Source organism: Bombina bombina, chromosome 8, assembly GCF_027579735.1.
Source record: "Bombina bombina isolate aBomBom1 chromosome 8, aBomBom1.pri, whole genome shotgun sequence".
Taxonomy (NCBI): Eukaryota; Metazoa; Chordata; class Amphibia; order Anura; family Bombinatoridae; genus Bombina; species Bombina bombina.
This window is the reverse complement of record NC_069506.1, coordinates 144,760,094-144,782,434: the sequence shown is the minus strand read 5'-3', so window position 1 is coordinate 144,782,434 and position 22,341 is coordinate 144,760,094. Positions and strand designations below refer to the sequence as shown.

The following is a 22,341-nucleotide window of genomic DNA, read 5'->3' as shown; positions in this document are numbered from 1 at the left end:
TTGCCGAGGCCTTCTGACCTCTCCTCTGTCCAGAGTAAACAACAAACAGGTTAGATGTTTGGCGAAAATCTTTAGTAGCCTGTAAGTAAAACTTCAAGGCACGGACTACGTCTAGATTATGCATAAGACGTTCCTTCTTTGAAGAAGGATTAGGACATAATGATGGAACAACAATCTCTTGATTGATATTCTTGTTAGAAACCATCTTAGGTAAAAACCCAGGTTTTGTACGCAGAACAACTTTATCTGAATGAAAGATCAGATAAGGAGAATCACAATGTAAGGCAGATAACTCTGAGACTCTTCGAGCCGAGGAAATAGCCATCAGAAAAAGAACTTTCCATGAAAGAAGTTTGATATCAATAGAATGAAGGGGTTCAAACGGAACCCCTTGAAGAACTTTAAAAACCAAGTTTAAGCTCCATGGAGGAGCAACAGGTTTAAACACAGGCTTAATTCTAACTAAAGCCTGACAAAATGCCTGAACGTCTGGAACTTCTGCCAGACGCTTGTGTAAAAGAATAGACAGAGCAGAAATCTGTCCCTTTAAAGAACTAGCTGATAATCCTTTGTCCAAACCCTCTTGGAGGAAGGACAATATCCTAGGAATCCTAACCCTACTCCATGAGTAATTCTTGGATTCACACCAATGAAGATATTTACACCATATCTTATGGTAAATGTTCCTGGTGACAGGCTTACGTGCCTGTATTAAGGTATCAATTACTGACTCGGAGAAGCCACGCTTTGATAGGATCAAGCGTTCAATCTCCATGCAGTCAGTCTCAGAGAAAGTAGATTCGGATGATTGAAAGGACCTTGTATTAGAAGGTCTTGTCTCAGAGGCAGAGTCCATGGTGGAAAGGATGACATGTCCACTAGGTCTGCATACCAGGTCCTGCGTGGCCACGCAGGCGCTATCAATATCACCGATGCTCTTTCCTGTTTGATTTTGGCAATCAGACGAGGGAGCAGAGGAAACGGTGGAAACACATAAGCCAGGTTGAAGAACCAAGGCGCTGCTAGAGCATCTATCAGTGCCGCTTCTGGGTCCCTGGACCTGGATCCGTAACAAGGAAGCTTGGCGTTCTGGCGAGACGCCATGAGATCCAATTCTGGTTTGCCTCAACGGAGAACCAATTGAGCAAACACCTCCGGATGGAGTTCCCATTCCCCCGGATGAAAAGTCTGACAACTTAGAAAATCCGCCTCCCAGTTCTCTACACCTGGGATATGGATCGCTGACAGGTGGCAAGAGTGAGTCTCTGCCCAGCGAATTATCTTGGAGACTTCTGACATCACTAGGGAACTCCTGGTTCCCCCTTGATGGTTGATGTAAGCCACAGTCGTGATGTTGTCCGACTGAAGAACCTCAGTGTTGCTAGCTGAGGCCAAGCCAGAAGAGCATTGAATATTGCTCTTAACTCCAGAATATTTATTGGGAGGAGTTTCTCCTCCTGAGTCCATGAACCCTGAGCCTTCAGGGAATTCCAGACTGCACCCCAACCTAGAAGGCTGGCATCTGTTATTACAATTGTCCAATCTGGTCTGCGAAAGGTCATACCCTTGGACAGATGGGCCCGAGATAACCACCAGAGAAGAGAATCTCTGGTTTCCTGATCCAGATTTAGTAGAGGGGACAAATCTGTGTAATCCCCATTCCACTGACTGAGCATGCATAATTGCAGCGGTCTGAGATGCAGGCGCGCGAATGGCACTATGTCCATCGCCGCTACCATTAAGCCGATTACTTCCATGCACTGAGCCACCGTGGGGCGCGGAATGGAGTGAAGAACACGGCAAGCATTTAGAAGTTTTGATAACCTGGACTCAGTCAGGTAAATTTTCATTTCTACAGAATCTATTAGAGTCCCTAGGAAGGAAACCCTTGTGAGAGGAGATAGAGAACTCTTTTCTTCGTTCACTTTCCACCCATGCGACCTCAGGAATGCCAAAACTATCTCTGTATGAGATTTGGCAATTTGAAAGCTTGACGCCTGTATCAGGATGTCGTCCAGGTAAGGAGCCACCGCTATGCCTCGCGGTCTTAGGACCGCCAGAAGTGAGCCCAGAACCTTTGTAAAAATTCTTGGGGCTGTAGCCAACCCGAATGGAAGAGCTACAAATTGGTAATGCCTGTCTAGAAAGGCAAACCTCAGGAACTGATGATGATTCTTGTGAATCGGAATGTGAAGGTAGGCATCCTTTAAGTCCACTGTGGTCATGTACTGACCCTCTTGGATCATGGGTAAAATGGTTCGAATAGTTTCCATCTTGAATGACGGAACTCTGAGGAATTTGTTTAGGATCTTTAAATCCAAAATTGGTCTGAAGGTTCCCTCTTTTTTGGGAAAAACAAACAGATTTGAATAAAACCCCTGTCCTTGTTCCGTCCGCGGAACTGGATGGATCACTCCCATTACAAGGAGATCTTGTACGCAGCTTAGGAATGCCTCTTTCTTTATCTGGTTTGCAGATAATCTTAAAAGGTGAAATCTCCCTTGTGGAGGAGAAGCTTTGAAGTCCAGAAGATATCCCTGAGATATGATCTCCAACGCCCAGGGATCCTGAACATCTCTTGCCCACACCTGGGCGAAGAGAGAGAGAGTCTGCCCCCTACTAGATCCGTTGTCGGATAGGGGGCCGCTCCTTCATGCTGTCTTAGAGGCAGCAGCAGGCTTTCTGGCCTGCTTGCCCTTGTTCCAGGACTGGTTAGGTTTCCAGGCCTGCTTGGATTGAGCAAAAGTTCCCTCTTGTTTTGAAGCAGAGGAAGTTGATGCTGCACCTGCCTTGAAATTTCGAAAGGCATGAAAATTAGACTGTTTGGCCTTTGATTTGGCCCTGTCCTGAGGAAGGGTATGACCCTTACCTCCAGTAATGTCAGCAATAATTTCTTTCAAACCAGGCCCGAATAAGGTCTGCCCCTTGAAAGGAATGTTGAGTAATTTAGACTTTGAAGTCACGTCAGCTGTCCAGGATTTGAGCCATAGCGCCCTACGCGCCTGGATGGCGAATCCGGAATTCTTAGCCGTTAGTTTAGTCAAATGAACAATGGCATCAGAAACAAATGAGTTAGCTAGCTTAAGAGTTCTAAGCTTGTCAACAATTTCAGTCAATGGAGCTGTATGGATGGCCTCTTCCAGGGCCTCAAACCAGAATGCCGCCGCAGCAGTGACAGGCGCAATGCATGCAAGGGGCTGTAAAATAAAACCTTGTTGAATAAACATTTTCTTAAGGTAACCCTCTAATTTTTTATCCATTGGATCTGAAAAAGCACAACTGTCCTCAACCGGGATAGTGGTACGCTTTGCTAAAGTAGAAACTGCTCCCTCCACCTTAGGGACTGTCTGCCATAAGTCCCGTGTAGTGGCATCTATTGGAAACATTTTTCTAAATATAGGAGGTGGGGAAAAGGGCACACCGGGCCTATCCCACTCCTTACTAATAATTTCTGTAAGCCTTTTAGGTATTGGAAAAACATCAGTACTCACCGGCACTGCATAGTATTTATCCAGCCTACACAATTTCTCTGGCACTGCAATTGTGTCACAGTCATTCAGAGCAGCTAATACCTCCCCAAGCAATACACGGAGGTTCTCAAGCTTAAATTTAAAATTAGAAATCTCTGAATCAGGTCTCCCCGATTCAGAGACGTCACCCACAGACTGAAGCTCTCCGTCCTCAGGTTCTGCATATTGTGACGCAGTATCAGACATGGCTCTTACAGCATCTACGCGCTCTGTATCTCGTCTAACCCCAGAGCTATTGCGCTTGCCTCTCAATTCAGGCAATCTGGATAATACCTCTGACAGGGTATTATTCATGATTGCAGCCATGTCCTGCAAAGTAATCGCTATGGGCGTCCCTGATGTACTTGGCGCCATATTAGCGTGCGTCCCTTGAGCGGGAGGCGAGAGTTAGTCGGCATAACTTCCCCCTCGACAGACCCCTCTGGTGACAATTCTTTTATAGATAAAGACTGATCTTTACACATTCTCCTATGGGGCTCCACCATGGCTTTTAAACATAATGAACAAGTATCCTCTGTTTCAGACATGTTTGTACAGACTAGCAATGAGACTAACAAGCTTGGAAAACACTTTAAAACAAGTTAACAAGCAATATAAAAAAACGTTACTGTGCCTTTAAGAGAAACAAATTTTGACAAAATTTGAAATAACAGTGAAAAAAGGCAGTTACACTAACGAAATTTTTACAGTGTATGTAACAAGTCAGCAGAGCATTGCACCCACTTGCAAATGGATGATTAACCCCTTAATACCAAAAACAGAATAATAAATGACAAAAACGTTTTTTAAACACAGTCACAACAACTGCCACAGTCTACTGTGGTTGTTACCCTCCTCAAACACGACTTTGAAGCCTTTTGAGCCCTTCAGAGATGTCCTGTATCATGCAGAAGGAAGCTGAATGTCTCTGTCAGTATTTTTAGCTGCACAGAAAAGCACTAAAATAGGCCCTTCCCACTCATATTACAACAGTGGAAAGCCTCAGGAAACTGTTTCTAGGCAAAAATCAAGCCAGCCATGTGGAAAAAAACTAGGCCCCAATAAGTTTTGTCACCAAGCATATATAAAAACGATTAAACATGCCAGCAAACGTTTTATATTACACTTTTATAAAAGTATGTATCTCTGTCAATAAGCCTGATACCAGTCGCTATCACTGCATTTAAGGCTTAACTTACATTAATCCGGTATCAGCAGCATTTTTCTAGCAAATTCCATCCCTAGAAATATGTTAACTGCACATACCTTATTGCAGGAAAACCTGCACGCCATTCCCCCTCTGAAGTTACCTCACTCCTCAGAATATGTGAGAACGGCAGTGGATCTTAGTTACTTCTGCTAAGATCATAGAAATCACAGGCAGATTCTTCTTCTAATGCTGCCTGAGATGAAACAGTACACTCCGGTACCATTTAAAAATAACAAACTTTTGATTGAAGTTAAAAAACTAACTATAATACACCACTCTCCTCTTACTACTTCCATCTTTGTTGAGAGTTGCAAGAGAATGACTGGATATGGCAGTGAGGGGAGGAGCTATATAGCAGCTCTGCTGTGGGTGATCCTCTTGCAACTTCCTGTTGGGAAGGAGAATATCCCACAAGTAATGGATGATCCGTGGACTGGATACACTTAACAAGAGAAAGAAAGTACACCCGCTTTGAATTATATGGTTTTACGTATCAGGAAATAATAATCATCTGGTCGTAAGCAGGTGTTACAATTTGGTAAATACAACCTCAGAAGAACAACACATGACATATTACACTGTGTCATGATTTATTTAACAACAAAAAAGAAAAGTCAAAATGGAGAAACCATGTGTGAAAAACCAAGTACACCCTTACTGCTTTCATAGGAATTAAGAGGCTAAGTAGCAGCCAGGTACTGCTCAACAAATGCCCTTTATTAATTGATCATCAGTAAGTGTGGCCACCTCTATAAAAGCCAAAGTTTTAGCAGTTTACTGGTCTGGAGCATTCAGGTGTGTTAACCAATGCCAAGGAGGAAAGGCATCAGCAATGATCTTAGAGAAGCAATTGTTGCTGCCCATCAATCTCGGAAAGGGTTATAAGGCCATTTCCAAACAATTTAGTCCACCATTCTACAGTGAGAAAGATTATTCACAAGTGGAAAACATTCAAGACAGTTGCCAATCCTCCCAGGAGTGGATGTCCCAGCAAATTCACCCCAAGCTCAGACCATGAAATGCTCACAGAAATTACAACGAAAAGAAACCAACAAAAAGTTACATCTCAGACTCTACAGGCCTCAGCATGTTAATTGTTAAGTTTATGACAGTACAATTAGAAAAAGACTGAACAAGTATGGTTTGTATGGAAGGGTTGCCAGGAGAATTCTTTTCACCCTAAAAAAAAACATGGCAGCACAGCTTATTTTTGCAAAGTTGCATTTGAACAAACCACAAGACTTCTGGAACAATGTCCTTTCGACACACAAGAACAAAGTGGAGATGTGTGGCCATAATGCACAGCGCCACATTTGGCAAAAACCAAACACAGCATATCAGCAAAAACACCTTGTATCAACTGTCAAGCACGGTGGTGGAGGGGTGATAATTTGGGCTTGTTTTGCAGCCACAGGACCTTGCATTCATTGAGCCGATCATGAACTCCTCTGTATAACAAAGTATTCTAGAGTCAAATGTGAGGCCATCTGTCCGACAGCTAAAGCTTGGACGAAATTGGGTCATTCAACAGGACAATGATCCCAAGCACACCATCAAATCTACAACAGAATAGCTGAAAAAGAAAAGAATCAAGGTGTTGCAATGGCCCAGTCAAAGTCCAGACCTCAACCCAATTGAAAAGGTGTTGCGGGACCTTGAGAGCTGCGCATAAACGAATGCCCCCAAACCAAGTTATTGCTGCTAAAGGTGGTTTTACCAGCTATTGAATCATAAGGTGTACTTAGTAATTCACACATGGCTTCTTCTGAGGTTGTATTTACCTAATTTTAAGACCTGCTAAGGACTAGATGATTGTGATTTTGTCCTGATACATAAAACCATAAAATTCAAAGAGGGTGTACTTTATTTTCCACATGACTGTATGTATATATATATATATATATATTTTGTTTTACTTCTTGAACTGTAAATCTAGCGCCTCAAACATGAATATATTAAAGACATGTTTTAATTTACTAAGATTAAATGTCACATTGCTGACCATTATGGTCAACTCAGCAAAAAGACTTGGAAATCACTGCACCTCCCATCAGTTAACACCTGGAGACAGATAACCACCCAATCTCTCCAGCTAGAAAAACACTACTACACACAAAGTAAACGTTTGGATGATTATCAATCCATTTGCTTCCTCTGGGAAGAATATCTAAATCAAGCACCACCACCAACCTGAATACACTTCATCTTTCTCACGTCCCCTCTAGTACCCACAAGCACAATGCATATATACCTCCTTAACCACTTGTCCAACAGCTTGCAAGCCAGTCAGCATTAGATATGCTTGGAATCAGTTGGTCAAAGGATTATCCTACTAATGAACGTTTATTATATATCCCAATTCATCTACAACTGACACTTAAATACTTTCCTGCGAGAACAGCATTGCACTATATCTTATGTTGTTTCTGTTCTTCGTATTTCACTGTTATGTATTGTATCATCGCAAACAACTTTGTAATGTGACCTTCTTTCAGTTGGTCTCAGTCATACTGATTTTCTCTTTTCAGTAATTTGTTTGCTTTACCTTTAATAAAGTAAAAAAAAAAAAAAAAAAAAAAAAAAAAAAAAAAAAAGACATGTTTGGCCAAGGTTTGATAAACTAGTGGTTGTACAAGGGAGTCATTCATTTATATCAAACCATTGGAGATTTGAGACTGGCCTGAAATGTTAAACACTGGAAACATTTTCTTAAAAACTAGTAACATTTTTATAAAATGTTATAAATTGTAAGTCAATATACCTCCTGGATTCCACGGATCAGACACTGGCTTGACATCAACAGAAGAAACAGTTGGGGCACCTCCCCATGGGTCACTCGAGGCAGAATTTGCCTGTACACCTGTACCCCATGGATCACTACTAACACCAGTTGCTACGGGAGGCCCTCCCCATGGATCAGAAGCAGCTGGAACTGTAGCAGTGGGCGCGGCACTACTTGACCAAGGATCAGGTGGGGCAGCTGACGTTCCCCAGGGATCTGTAGCAGAGACTGCCGGAGTGGGAGAGCTGAACACATCTGCTAAATCCATTAAGGATGACTGCACAAAACAAGAACAAAAAAAATATTAACAGGGCAAGGAAGTCAAAAGGATAATCTTGCATGATTCAGAAAGAGCATGTCATTTGAAAGACACTTAAATTCACTTCTATTTTCAAATTCACTTTGCTCTCTTGGTATCCTTTTGTTAAAAAAGTAATATGTGCATAACGTACATTACTGTGAGCGGATATTTTTCTCCACAAGAAGAAGCGAAAGAAAACAAGCTGAGGTAGGAAGTGTGTCCCCAGGATTTGAATTATGGAAAAAGGGTATAAAGTAAATACATTGTATGCAAGAAAATCTCTTAGGTTTGCAGACATGGTATTTGGTATATATACTATTTATAGAGAAATAATGTTTATCTCACAAGCCATAAGGTTTATCTACATTTGGTCAATAAAGTGAACATGTATGTTTTGTCTTCTACGTAAAAGGATTGGTAGTTTTTGAGAAATTTGAGTTACTATTAAATACATAGACAAGAACAAGGTGGGTGCAAGTATAGCAGAATTATAAAAGATAAGTTAAACTGTAGGTTACTACTGAATGGTACAGATTACTACTGTGAAAGTGAAGGGTTTAACATGAGTTTGAGAGATGTGTGGGTGTTACAATAAATCCATAGCAACACAGCGAGGCTTGAGCAAGCCAGCATGACTAAATACGTTCATGTTTAAATACCACACATTTGTGAAGGAGCTATTATGCAAGTGAACATCATGTGCAATCTACTCTAGATTACTAATCTTTCAGCACAGTGGATTTGATGCTCATTCTTACTTTACTTTTGCTTAACACTTATGGGGTAATCAAAACTGCACTCCAGATCTTAAAGGGACACTCAAGTCCAAATTTAACTCTTTCATGATGCATATAGAACATGCCATTTTAAACAAATTTCCAATTTACTTCCATTAACAAAATGTGCACAGTCTTTTTATAATTACACTTTTGAGTCACCAACTCCTACTGAGCATGTGCAATAATTCAGAGTATATACATATATTATTTGTGATTGGCTGATGGTTGTCACATGGTATAGGAGGAGTGAAAATAGACATAACTTTGAAACTTGATAGAAATAAATCTACTTCTCATTTGAAGTTCAGACTAAATGCTATTGCATTGTCTTTTTATCATGCATTTGTTCATAATCCAAATCTACTGTATTTACTGGTCCTTTAACTCTTCAAAGAAAGGCTGCCAAAACCACTGAGCAGAAAAAATAAAAAATAAATAAAAATCAGAAATTTATAAAACAAACCCCCATAAATTATGCTTACCAGACAATTTCCTTTCCTTCTGTATAAGGAGAATCCACAGCTTCATTCCTTACTTGTGGGAAATACTGAACCTGGCCACCAGGATGCGGCAAAGACACCCCAGCCAAAGGCTTAAATACCTCCCCCCCCCCCCCCACTTCCCTCGTGCCCCAGTCATTCTGCCAAGGAAACAAGGAACAGCAGGAGAAATATCAGGGTATAAATGGTGCCAGAAGAAAAAACAAAAATGTAGGTCCGCCCAACGGAGACTACGGGCAGGGTCCGTGGACTCTCCTCATAAAGAAGGAAAGGAAATTATCTGGTAAGCCTAATTTATGTTTTCCCTCTTAATATGAGGAGAGTGCACAGCTTCATTCCTTACTTGTGGGAAACATATACCCAAGCTCTAGAGGACACTGAATGAAAAAGGGAGGGTAAAAAATAAAAAAAGGAGAGGCGGACCCTATTCTGAGGGCACCACAGCCTGCAAAACCTTTCTCCCAAGAGCTACTTCAGCCGAAGCAAAAACGTCAAACTTGTAAAATTTTGAAAAGGTATGTAAGGAGGACCAGGTAGCCGCCCTACAAATCTGATCCATAGAGGCCTCATTCTTGAAGGCCCAAGAGGAAGCCACAGCTCTAGTTGAATGACCCTTAATCCTCTGAGGAGGCTTATGTCCCGCTGTCTCATAAGCTAAGCGAATAATGTTCCTCAACCAAAAGGACAAGGAAGTGGATGAGGCCTTCTGCCCCTTACGCTTCCCAGAATAGACAACAAACAAAGAAGAAGTCTGTCTAAACTCCTTCGTAGCCGGGAGATAGAACTTCAAGGCCCAAACCACATCCAAGTTATGATGTAACCACTCCTTCAAAGAAGAAGGATTAGGATACAAAGAAGGAACCACAATCTCCTGATTGATGTTACGCTCTGAAACAACATTAGGAAGAAAACCTAACCCAGTACGAAGAACAGCCTTATCAGCATGGAATACTAGGTAAGGGGGATCGCATTGCAAGGCAGCCATCTCAGATACTCAGCGAGCTGAGGCAATAGCCAGTAGAAAAAGAACCTTCCAAGACAGTAATTTAATGTCAACTACATGCATAGGCTCAAATGGAGCCTTCTGCAAAACCTTAAGAACCAGATTTAAACTCCAAGGAGAAGCATTGGATCTAAACACAGGCCTGTTTCTAGTCAGAGCCTGGACAAAAGACTAGACATCTGGAAGATCAGCTAGCCTCTTGTGCAGTAAAAACAGATAGGGCCGAAATGTATCCCTTAAGGGAGCTAGCAGAAAGGCCCTTCTCCAGACCATCCTGGAGAAAGGAAAAAATTCTAGAAACCCTGACCTTATGCCAAGGGAATCCACACTCTTCACACCAGAATAAGTATGTCCTCCACACCTTATGATAGATTTGGCGAGTAACCGGCTTACAAGCTTGAATGAGATTATCAATAACTCTCTCCGAGAAACCTCTCTTGGCTAGGACTAAGCGCTCAATCTCCACGCAGTCAGCCTAGGAGAATCTAGATTTTGATGAACAAAAGGACCTTGTACCAGCAGATCCCTGCGACAGACAAGGTAACCTCCATGGAGGAGATGAGGACATCCCCACCAGATCTGCGAACCACATCCTTTGCGGCCACGATGGAGCAATTAGAATCAATGATGCTTGCTCCTTTTTAATGGGGGCCATTACACGAGGGAGAAGTGGTAACGGCGGAAAAATGTAGATCAGACTGAACCTCCAAGGCATTGCTAATGCATCTATTAGCTCCGTCTGAGGATCCCTGGACCGCAACCCATATCTGGGTAGCTTAGAATTGAGCCGGGACGACATGAGATCCATCTCCGGCGACCCCATCTGTTCCAAATCTCCGCAAACACCTCGGGACGGAGAGACCATTCCACCGGATGAAAGGATTGTCTGCTGAGAAATTCCGCTTCCCAGTTGTCCACACCCGGAATGTGGATCGCTGACAGCGAGCAGTTGTGGGCCTCCGCCCATTCCAGAATTCGAGATACTTCCCTCATTGCTAGGGAGCTCCTCGTTCCCCCCTGATGGTTGATGTAAGCCACCGAGGTTAAGTTGTCTGACTGGAATCTGATAACTGGGACGAACCCAGAAGAGGCCAAGCCTTCAGAGCATTGAAGATCGCTCGAAGTTCAAAGATGTTGATCGGGAGGAGAGAGATTCACCTCGAGTCCACAGGCCCTGTCCTTTCCTGGCACCCCAAACAGCTCCCCATCCCGAGAGACTTGCGTCCGTAGTCACAATCTCCCAGGATGGTCTCAAGAAGGATGTCCCTTGGGACAGGTGATCTGGACAGAGCCACCAGGAGAGCGATTCTCTCGACCAGTTGTCCAGAGAAATCTTTTGAGACAGATCCGAATGATCGCTGTTCCACTGTCAAAGCATGCACAGCTGAAGAGGACTGAGATGTAATCTGGCAAAAGGAATGATGCCCACGCAGGACACCACGAGACTAATCACCTCCATACACCGAGCTACAGAGGGCCTTAAGAAGGTCTGAAGGGCAAGACAATTGGAAGTTAGCTTGTAACGTCTCTGATCTGTAAGAAATATCCTCATGGATATGGAGTCTATTATCGTACCCAGGAATTCCACCCTGGTACTGGGAATAAGAACCCTTTTCTAAGTTTATCTTCCATCCATGAGATCAAAGAAGAGAAAGAAGGGCTTTTGAATGGTCCTCTGCCAGACGACAGGATGGTGCTTGAACCAGAATATCGTCTAAGTAAGGCGCCACTGCTATAGCTCTGATTCTGGCCACTGCGAGCAGACCCCCAGAACCTTCGTAAAGACTCTTGGGGCAGTAGCTAGATCAAACGGCAGTGCAATAAACTGGAAGTGCTGGTCCAGGAACGCAATCTTAGGAACTTGACGTGTTCCTTGTGTATAAGGACATGAAGGTATGCATCCATCAGGTCTATCGTTGTCATGAACTGTCCTTCCTGAACTAAGGGAAGAATGGACCTTAATGTCTCCATTTTGAACGAGGGGACAGCTAGGAATTTGTTTAAACACTTTAGGTCCAGAATCAGGCGAAAAGTACCCTCCTTCTTTGGGACCACAAAGTAGTTCGAGTAGTAACCCAGACCTCTCTCTGCTGGCGATACCGGCACAATGACCCCCAGAGAGGATAGATACCTCACGTACCCTAGAAAAGCCTCTCTTTTTTCTTGTCTTGAAAACAGGTTTGAGAAGAGGAATCTGCCCCTGGGAGGATGAGACTTGAAACCTATCCTGTATCCCTGAATGATAACCTCCAGGACCCACGGGTCTTGCATGTTCCCAAACCAAGCTTCTGAAAAAAGTGCCAGTCTGCCCCCTACCAGATACAGAGCTGGATCGGGGCCGCCCCTTCATGCCAACTTTGACTTGGCAGGCTTCTTGTTCTGCTTGGATTTATTCCAGGACTGAGTCGACTTCCAAATTCCCGTTGACTTCTCAGGCTTTGCAGAGGGTTGCTGACGTTGGGATTTGTCCGATCGAAAGGAACGAAAATTAGGACCTTGTCCCTTCGGCTTGTTCTTCTTATCCTGTGGTAAAAAGGCACCTTTTCCTCCAGTAACCGTGGAGATGATCGAGTCCAGGCCTGGACCAAAAAGATTCTTTCCCATAAATGGGAGGGAAAGGAGTTTAGATTCTGAAGTCATGTCCGCAGACCAAGACTTCAGCCAGAGTGCCCTACGGGTTAGTACAGAAAAACCTGAAGCCTTGTCATTCAGGCGAATAATCTGCATATTTGCATCACAAATAAAAGAATTAGCTACCCTTAGGGCTTTAATTCTTTCCTGGATCTCGTCGAGTGGACCCTCCACCACGATCAACTCAGATAAGGAGTCGAACCAGTAGGTAGCCGCTCCAGCAACCACAGCGACTACTGCTGCCGGTTGAATAAAATATCCCATATGCTGAAACATTTTTCTTAATAGAGTTTCCAGCTTCTTATCCATAGGCTCCTTAAACGACCAACTATCCTCAAGCGAGATAGTAGTGCATTTAGCCAGAGTGGAGATAGGGCCATCCACCTAAGGGACGGAACGCCACCTAAGTGACGGAACGCCACAACTCTATTTGAGAGTCCAGAACCGGGAATAATTTCTTAAAAGAAGAAGAAGGGGGAAAAAAGAGCCAAGTCTTTCCCATTCGTTCTTAATAATGTTCGCCATCTTAACGGGAACCGGGAAAGTCTGTGGTACAACCCTGTCCTCGTAGACCTTATCTAATTTAGGAATACAAGGTTCCTCAGGTATTTTAGGTTCTGGAACCTCCAAAGTAGCCAAAACTTCCTTCAGCAGAAAGCGTAAGTGTTCAATCCTAAATCTAAAGTCTGGTTCCTCCGCCGCTAATGGCTTAGAGGCAGCAGATTTCAACCCAGAAAAGAGCATCCTCTGAAATATCAGGTGTCTTCATCAGCGTATAATCTAGTATCAGATAAATCCAATAAGTTAGTTGATGACCCCTGGGAAGAATAGCAATATTTGACCTTTCGCTTGCGCTTAGCAGAGCGCGGTAAAGCACTGAAGGCCGTAGACACTGCCATTTGTAACTGCTCAGTAAAGTCTGGCAGTAAAAGGGCCCCTCCAGATGGAGGAATAGGAGTCCTACAGGAAGCTGCATGTGTATTAGGAGATGAGTGCAGGGTGCGCACCTCATGGGACGGAGACTCAGGAGGTGGATGGCTCAGTAGTACTAAACATATTAGCTTTCTTTGGGTTATCAAGGCATGTGGAACATAACTGAGCAGGCGGGTATACCGTGGCCTCCTCACAATATAGACAGGCATTGGATTTCGGTAAAGAGGGAGTACCCTCGAATGTATCCAAGTCCTCCATAGCTTGCGCTTATAAAATGGACAATAGAAAAAGAAAATTGGCACCTTTATACTCCCAATGGCTGGGGCACTCACCACCTCCTATGACCAAGGCCCAACAGAGAAACCGATTTGTCTCCGGTAAACCGCACGGTGAAGAATAGAAGATCAGTGTGACCACACCCGGTCACATGGTGCACCACGCAGGACCGCCCCTGCTGCAGCTTAAAGCGTGCCAAGCCTAACGGGCTGCGCAGCTAAATCAAAAATTAAAATAAAACCTGTACGTTCCAACATTTGCCTGAGCCTCATCTCGCACATATCACAGCATAAATACAATATTTACATAATGTGATTAATCCTCCCTGTTCAATAATCCCCTTCCGGAGATATTAACCTTTAATTCCATACAGATAAAAGGAGCCACACTGTGACCCTGTCTTCTTGCATTATCAAAGGGGAATAAAATGAAACAATCTTACCAGAAACTATGCCGTGGAACAGAAACACAGCCTCTCAAGTTTGACAGTCTTGTAGCATCGCCCCTGACATGGACTTGAGTGATGGAAGCAGGCAGTGAAACTCGTCAACACTGATTGCTTAAGGAGCTGTTAATACGAGTCTGGATGGATTCGCAAAAAGACTTTCCCTGCATCTCCAGACTCTTACATTCGTCAATGCTCTCACTGAGAGGCTGACAAGACTACTAAAAACTCCAGTCCCATTCCGAAGGGTAGATACCCTCCATAAAGAACTACTCCGTATCTTCTGACACTTCTCTGCCAACCTCCTGTGACGAAAGGCAAAGAATGACTGGGGGATGAGGGAAGTGGGGGAGGTATTTAAGCCTTTGGCTGGGGTGTCTTTGCCTCCTCCCGGTGGCCAAGTTCAGTATTTCCCACAAGGAATGAAGCCGTGGACTCTCCTCATATTAAGAAGGAAATAAATCTGCACCGTATTATACAGTTAAATTAAATTAATAGTAACTAATTGCCTTTGTAACTTTTTAATACAAATGTGGATTGCAAACTATTTTTTTGGGCATGTGTGAGTACAGTATAATATAGATCATCTACAGGGGTTGAAATTATGCCAGGAGCCTCTTCCTCGTGAGACATATTCAAAAGCAAACAAACCCCTCCCAACCAGAAAACAAGTAAGATGCTACTAAGGGGTCGATTTATCAACCCCTTCGCCCATCTACGTCTGCAGGTTCTCACCTTTTGCCACGTCCCCTAACCTTTTGCCACGTCTTATGTGGCGAATTTTAATCTCCCCGGTCTCATCCGACGATTGGCTGTGCGTGGGCAGGGATGCGGGATTGCACACGAGTGCAAAATAGAGCTTGTGTGCAATGCTAATTCCGGCTGTGGCATTCAGTCCGCCAGAGGCGAGCTGCGGCGGACAGGGGCGTTTATGTGCGCCACCTGGCTGCTGCAGCATGATAAATCGAACCCTAAAAGTGCATTTATAAGTTGCATGGGCAGGGAACAACGTAGAGAAGTGACTGGGAGAATGGAAGTGGATGCTGTAATTGTAAAATACAGTTATGTGTAAAGTTTTATTGAACACAGTTATGTGTAAAGTTTTATTGAAGAGTAAAACTAGGTAGGTTTATAAGAGCTCAGGAGTGTGCACGTGTCTTTAGAAGCAGTGTTTTGCAACATTATTTGTAGCTTTGTTATACAGTGTTGCAAAACATTGCTGCCATAGAGCACTAAAGACACGTGCACACTCCTGAGCTCTTATGAGCCTACCTAGTTTTACTCTTCAATAAAAGATACAAAGAGAACGAAACGAATTTGATAAACTAAATTGGAAAGTTGTTTAACCCCTTAACGACCAAGGACGTACGCCATACGTCCTCAAAAAAAATACAGTTATTGACCGAGGACGTGAGGCGTACATCCTTGGTCTGGAAAGCAGCTGGAAGTGATCCTGCTCGCTTCCAGCTGCTTTCCGGTTATTGCAGTGATGCCTCAATATCGAGGCATCCTGCAATAACCCCCCTTGGCCATCCGATGCAGAGAGCCACTCTGTGGCCCTCTGTGCACCGGACATCGGTGGCCAGTATCGTTGGTGGGTGAGAGCCAGTCTGGGAGGCGGGTGGGCGGCCATCGATGGGCCGAGTGGAGGGGGGCGGGACAGAGGGGGGCGGGACAGACTGGGGTGCGCGCGTGCACAGGGGGGTGGCGGGCACGTGCACGGGGCGGGAGGGAACCGCTACACTGCAGAAAAACAAAGTTGATAAAAGTAAAAAAATATATATATTTACAAATTGCATCTAAGGGATCTGGAAGGGGTGGGGGGAAGCTACACTACAGAAAAAGGCAATTAAAAAAAAACACTTTTTTTTACTAAACTGGGTACTGGCAGACAGCTGCCAGTACCCAAGATGGCGCCCATTAAGGCAGAGGGGGAGGGTTAGAGAGCTGTTTGGTGGGGGATCAGTGAGGTTGGGGGCTAAGGGGGGATCCTACACAGCAGCATATGTAAATATGCTAAAAAAAAAAAAAAAAAAGCCCAAATATAGCTTTTTTTTTTTTTAGTACTGGCAGAGTTTCTGCCAGTACTTAAGATGGCGGGGACAATTGTGGGGTGGGGGAGGGAAGAGAGCTCTTTGGGAGGGATCAGGGGGTCTGATGTTTCAGGTGGGAGGCTGAGCTCTATACTAAAGCTAAAATTAACCCTGCAAGCTCCCTACAAGCTACATAATTAACCCATTCACTGCTAGCCATAATACATGTGTGATGCGCAGCGGCATTTGGCGGCCTTCTAATTACCAAAAAGCAACGCCAAAGCCATATATGTCTGCTATTTCTGAACAAAGGGGATCCCAGAGAAGCATTTACAACCATTTGTGCCATAATTGCACAAGCTGTTTGTAAATGATTTCAGTGAGAAACCTAAAATTGTGAAAAATTTAACGTTTTTTTTTTTTTATTTGATCGCATTTGGCGGTGAAATGGTGGCATGAAATATACCAAAATTGGCCTAGATCAATACTTGGGGTCGTCTACTACACGACACTAAAGCTAAAATTACCCCTAAAAGCTCCCTACATGCTCCCTAATTAACCCCTTCACTGCTGGGCATTTAGCAGCCTTCTAATTACTAAAAAGCAACGCCAAAGCCATATATGTCTGCTATTCCTGAACAAAGGGGATCCCAGAGAAGAATTTACAACCATTTGTGCCATAATTGCACAAACTATTTGTAAATAATTTCAGTGAGAAACCAAAAGTTTGTGAAAAAATTAGTGAAAAAGTGAACGATTTTTTGTATTTAATCGCATTTGGCGGTGAAATGGTGGCATGAAATATACCAAAATGGGCCTAGATGAATACTTTGGGATGTCTACTAAAAAAAAATATATACTTGTCAAGGGATATTCAGGGATTCCTGAAAGATATTAGTGTTCTAATGTAACTAGCGCTAATTTTGAAAAATAATGGCTTGGAAATAGCAAAGTGCTACTTATATTTATGGCCCTATAACTTACAAAAAAAGCAAAGAACAAGTAAACATTGGGTATTTCTAAACTCAGGACAAAATTTAGAAACTATTTAGCATGGGTGTTTTTTGGTGGTTGTAGATGTGTAACAGATTTGGGGGGTCAAAGTTAGAAAAAGTGTGTTTTTTTTCCATTTTTTCCTCATATTTTATAAAAATTTTTTATAGTAAATTATAAGATATGATGAAAATAATGGTATCTTTAGAAAGTCCATTTAATGGCGAGAAAAACGGTATATAATATGTGTGGGTACATTAAATGAGTAAGAAGAAAATTACAGCTAAACACAAACACCGCAAAAATGTAAAAATAGCCTTGGTCCCAAACGGACAGAAAATGGAAAAGTGCTGTGGTCATTAAGGGGTTAAAATTGCCTGCTCTATCTGAATCATGAAAGTTTAATTTTGACTTTACTGTCCCTTTAAGCTAAATGGCGTTCAAAAAGTACACTATAAAAATACACTATTAATCGGTAAAGCAAGGATAGGGAAGGTTGCTAAGACTTTGTCATAAAGCAGACAATGCAGTTAATGATAATTATACAGTCTATTACTCACAATAGAGCCCCCTCTGCAGATCAGCTCGTGGCAACACACACAAAGTTGCATGAATGCCCATCATACAAGAGGTTGCCACACAAGTACAATAGGTTTGGATTATATATGTGTGAGGTGTACAGAGTAAGGGACATTTTTCAATAATGCTTTTTGCAATTTACTTTGTGCTGGGTATTTTCACAATCTGTCTCTTTAAATTCCCTTTAAAAGTGGCTCTGTTTAGACAGATTTAATAAGAGTTGTAGAAACGTACCTCTTCCTGTTTGGAAGGTGCTTCTTTCCTGCTTTCTTCAATGGCCATCTGAAGACGGAGGTCATCACCTCGTCTGATCCTTTCCTCCTATTTTGAAAACAACCAGATTATAAATATTGAAATCTTATTTTAATACCATTATAAAAGGAGAAGGGAATCATTTAAAAAATGTAAATATTTGAGCGGCAATATGATCAAAATAAATACTGCTACGTAAAAACAAAAGTCTACCATGAAAAACTGAAAAGAAAGACATTGAAGAAGAATAGTGGCCTCGGTTAACATGAAGCAACATATTAGTTGTATAAGCCAACAGTTTACTCAACTTGTAATATTGATAAAAACAAAATGCATAAGGGGTACGTGAAATTACTGCATTAACAAACCTAACTGAATAAACTTGGGAAGAAAAAAAGCCAGAAAATAAACAAAAAACAAACGAAAAAAACGTGAAGTACAACAGAGTGCTGAAGATTTAAGGCGGGAAAACGTGGGAATATAAAAGGGTTAATATTACATAAATGAGGATGATTTAGCAACATACGTTAATGAATGTTTATTTCTACATGAAAATCCCCACCAATAAACACATAGCAATGTGCGCATGGCAAGGCTGCACAAATCCCAATTTGCTCTCATAAAACTTCACTAACTCTACATATATCTGTATATAGATTTCTGACTCCTAAAAAAAAAAAAAACATGGCTGTTTTTTTTTTTTTAAAGAGACAGTAAACACTGGGTAATTACAAGACATTTCTCTTATGTTGCTATAGAATAACCAATCAGCCAAGTCTCAACTGATTAAAAACAAATTAAACTCCACCCACTAGGAGCCTTATTTGGAGGACCTAATTCGGGCTGGAGTCTGCAACCAACAAGGTTAGTCACTGTCATAATGTTAGAATAAAGTGATTTGATTTGCAGTTTAGGGACAACAAAGGTTGGCATTGAGAAGTCAGCAAGGAGCATTTCAGGTTCTAAGAAACACAAAATCCACAATTTTTAGAGATAAAAAGCACTTAAAATGGGCAACATGAATAAAGTTATTTTACTATGCAAATAAAAACATTTTATATTGAAAGGGCAGTAAAGTCTAAATTAATCTTTCATGATTCGGATCGAGCATGCAATTTTAATCAACTTTCCAATTTACTTCTGTTATCAAATTTGCTTTGTTCTCTTGGTATCTTTTATTGAAGAGTAAAACTAGGTAGGCTCATAAGAGCTCAGGAGTTTAAAATTGCATGCTCTATCTGAATCATGAAAGTTTAATTTTGACTTTACTGTCCCTTTAACATCTCAAGGTGTTTACTGTCCCTTTAAATTTCTTATACAATGGTTCAATGGTACCCAATCACAAAACTGCCCTAATACAGAGAACCAGGGAAGTGACACTCACTGTATAAACACAAAATGTATCTAGTGAGGTTTCTGGGCAAACACTTTCCTTAGTCAGAGACATTCTGTCTGCTACCTAGAAGCATTGCAAAATGATTTAATATACAAGTCCTGTGAGTGTTCTCTGTATTATGACCATTTGGGGATTATAATCTTGCAGGCTTCATCTGTAGTGTCATCTTCTCTGGGAGACAATTATCCCCCCCCCCAGATATTCATTTAAAGGGACATTATACACATTTTTTCTTTGCATAAATGTTTTGTAGATCTATTTATATAGCCCATAAAGTTTTTTTGTTTTGTTTTTTTTTAATGTATAGTTTTATTTTTAAATAACATTGCTCTGATTTTCAGACTCCTAACCAGGCCCCAAAGTTTTAGGAGAATACCGTCAGCTACCTTCTCCAGCTTGGTCCTGTTTGTGTAAAGGGTCTTTTCATATGCAAAAGAAGGGGGAGTGTCTTATTTCCCACTTGCAGTGGGCTTTCCAGCTACCTTTTCAACAGAGCTAAACTGAAAGCTTCTAAGTAAGTTTTTAAATAGTTTTATACTGGATTTTTATATCCGTATCTGTGCATCTTATTCTTTATAGTAGTGTCCATTACATGCAGTTATATGAAAATGAGTGTATACTGTCCCTTTAACATTTTATTAGGTTGCTTTTAGAATTCAATAAATATTGCATGTGGTGATGCTCATTGCTTTGTGTTAGCGGGCAAGGAATAAAATGGTATGATTCATGCAAGACAGATTTTAGATATGGTTATAACAGACCAAAATATACTGGCAAGAAACATCAATTAAACCAAATTCCTGCTAAGCAAAGCAGAACTAAAGCCAATGACTGAGGAATACAAAAATAACAAGCACATTTTGCTAAAGTGAAATCCAAAGTCAAGCACATATACGTGCATGTGCGTATATTATACATACGATTCCCTATAGCTAAAATACAAATAACTACGTTTCAAGGAAAAATCTACAATCAAATAGAAGTAGGTACTTAAAGGGACATGAAGCCCAAAATGTTTCTTTTATGATTCAGATACAGAATACAATTTTAAAAAAAAAGTGTCCAATTAATTCATATGATCAAACTTGCTTTGTTCTCATGTTACTCTTTGTAAATAGTGCTGCAATCTAGTGCTCTTGCCAATGCATAGCATTGTTGCAAAACTGCTGCCATATAGTGCTGTAGACACGTGCACGCTCATGAAATTACTGGCATGCTTTACAACAAAGGATAGCAAGAAAATGAAGAAAATCTGCTAATGAAAATAAATTCAAAAGTTATTTAAAATGGTATGTTCTATCAGAATCAGGAAATAAATTTAAAAAATTAGGTTTTATGTCCCTTTAATCTAGCATTTGTAAAAATATATATTTTTGGAATTGCTTCTTTTAAGAAGTTTAAACCCAGTGTTCTGTGAAGGACCAATTTAATGGGCCCACCACCCGGCTAAAATGTAGGCATTTTCAATGTTTCTTGCACAAACTATGATCAAGTTGTTAAATTATGTAATTACTTTGTGCTTTGGATAGTTAAGTAACATTTATAAATAGAAGGAAACGTTCTAATATAGCAAAGTATTACACTGCACCTTGATAATGCCACTTGGCTTGAAAACATTTCTGTGGAGAACACGGAAACCGATCCATTACCCATTACTTGTTTAGATCTCTTACCTGGATGTTGGCTAGCATTGGTTTGGCAAAGGAAAAAATATACTTACTTTTTCAAGCCTTATTTCAGAATTATAAAACGAAAATTTAAAAGCACAGATTCAGTAAAAGGATTATTAGATAGGTAAAAAAATATCCATTGACTATTGCATGGTTTATTAACATGTAGATTATTAAATGGAAATTAAAATGAAATAAGCATAAAACTGAAATGTTACTTTTTTTCTTAAAATTATCTAGAACTTATCATTTGCTTACATGCATAAAATATACAATTATTGTTATTTATATACTTAAAGGGACATTTGAATACAAGTTACATACTCAGAGCATACAATTTTTGCTTTACTAACCGTAGCAAAAGGTGTTTCACCCCTTTGTAGAGCCTAAACACATAGGTAAAGTTCCACTGTGGCTTGTCAAGAAGAAAACCGCTGGTGATTGGCAAGTCGTATAACCGATTGGCTCAACTGTGGTTTCCTGCTTGGGAGCTGCCATGCTTGCAGCGTCAGAGCAGAGCTTTAACTGTGTGCTTATCCCTTTGCGACGGTTTTATGGTCTAGTAATATAAAATGGTTATGCTAGAGCGTGTCGTTTTTGCATTCAATTATCCCTTTAAGTTGAATGCAAGAATAGCTGGAGTGATTCACCATACACCACCTAAATATTTTCGCAGTCCTCCAAGAAATGTCTACTATATGAAAAACATTTGCAGCTTTTGGATCCATGTTTTGTAGGTATACCTCTTAAAGAAATAATGCAATACTGTATGCAATTCCCCTTATATGAAATGTTTCCGCATATAGCATTTTGTTTTCTATTCAGCCATTCCACTGAAATTTGCAAGATGAACAGGTAAACTGGTTTGGGAGTCAGTGGAAACAATTAAATTAAAATGGTTTGAAATAGGAGGTAGCAAAAGTGACAAAAATAAAAGTGTGAGGGGTTAAGAAGAGTATACAGATATTGCTCCCAGGTTTGTAAATTACAAAACAACAATAATCAATGTTTGCGGTTTTCTACAGCCCACAAAATACCTTTTGAGTTTG

At 41.3% G+C, this 22,341-nt stretch overlaps 1 protein-coding gene across 7 annotated transcripts in view; it reads right to left on the bottom strand.

The window, feature by feature from the left end:
* EPN1 (epsin 1) overlaps positions 1-22,341 on the bottom strand; it is a 315,777-nt gene that overhangs the window by 128,634 nt on the left and 164,802 nt on the right. For all 7 annotated transcript variants that reach the window (XM_053690619.1, XM_053690620.1, XM_053690622.1 and 4 more), the window contains 2 exons: positions 18,209-18,295; positions 7,481-7,778 (listed from right to left, as the gene is read on the bottom strand). In XM_053690619.1, coding sequence (XP_053546594.1) covers positions 7,481-7,778; positions 18,209-18,295 — 385 coding nt within the window. The remainder of the gene's footprint in view (positions 1-7,480; positions 7,779-18,208; positions 18,296-22,341) is intronic.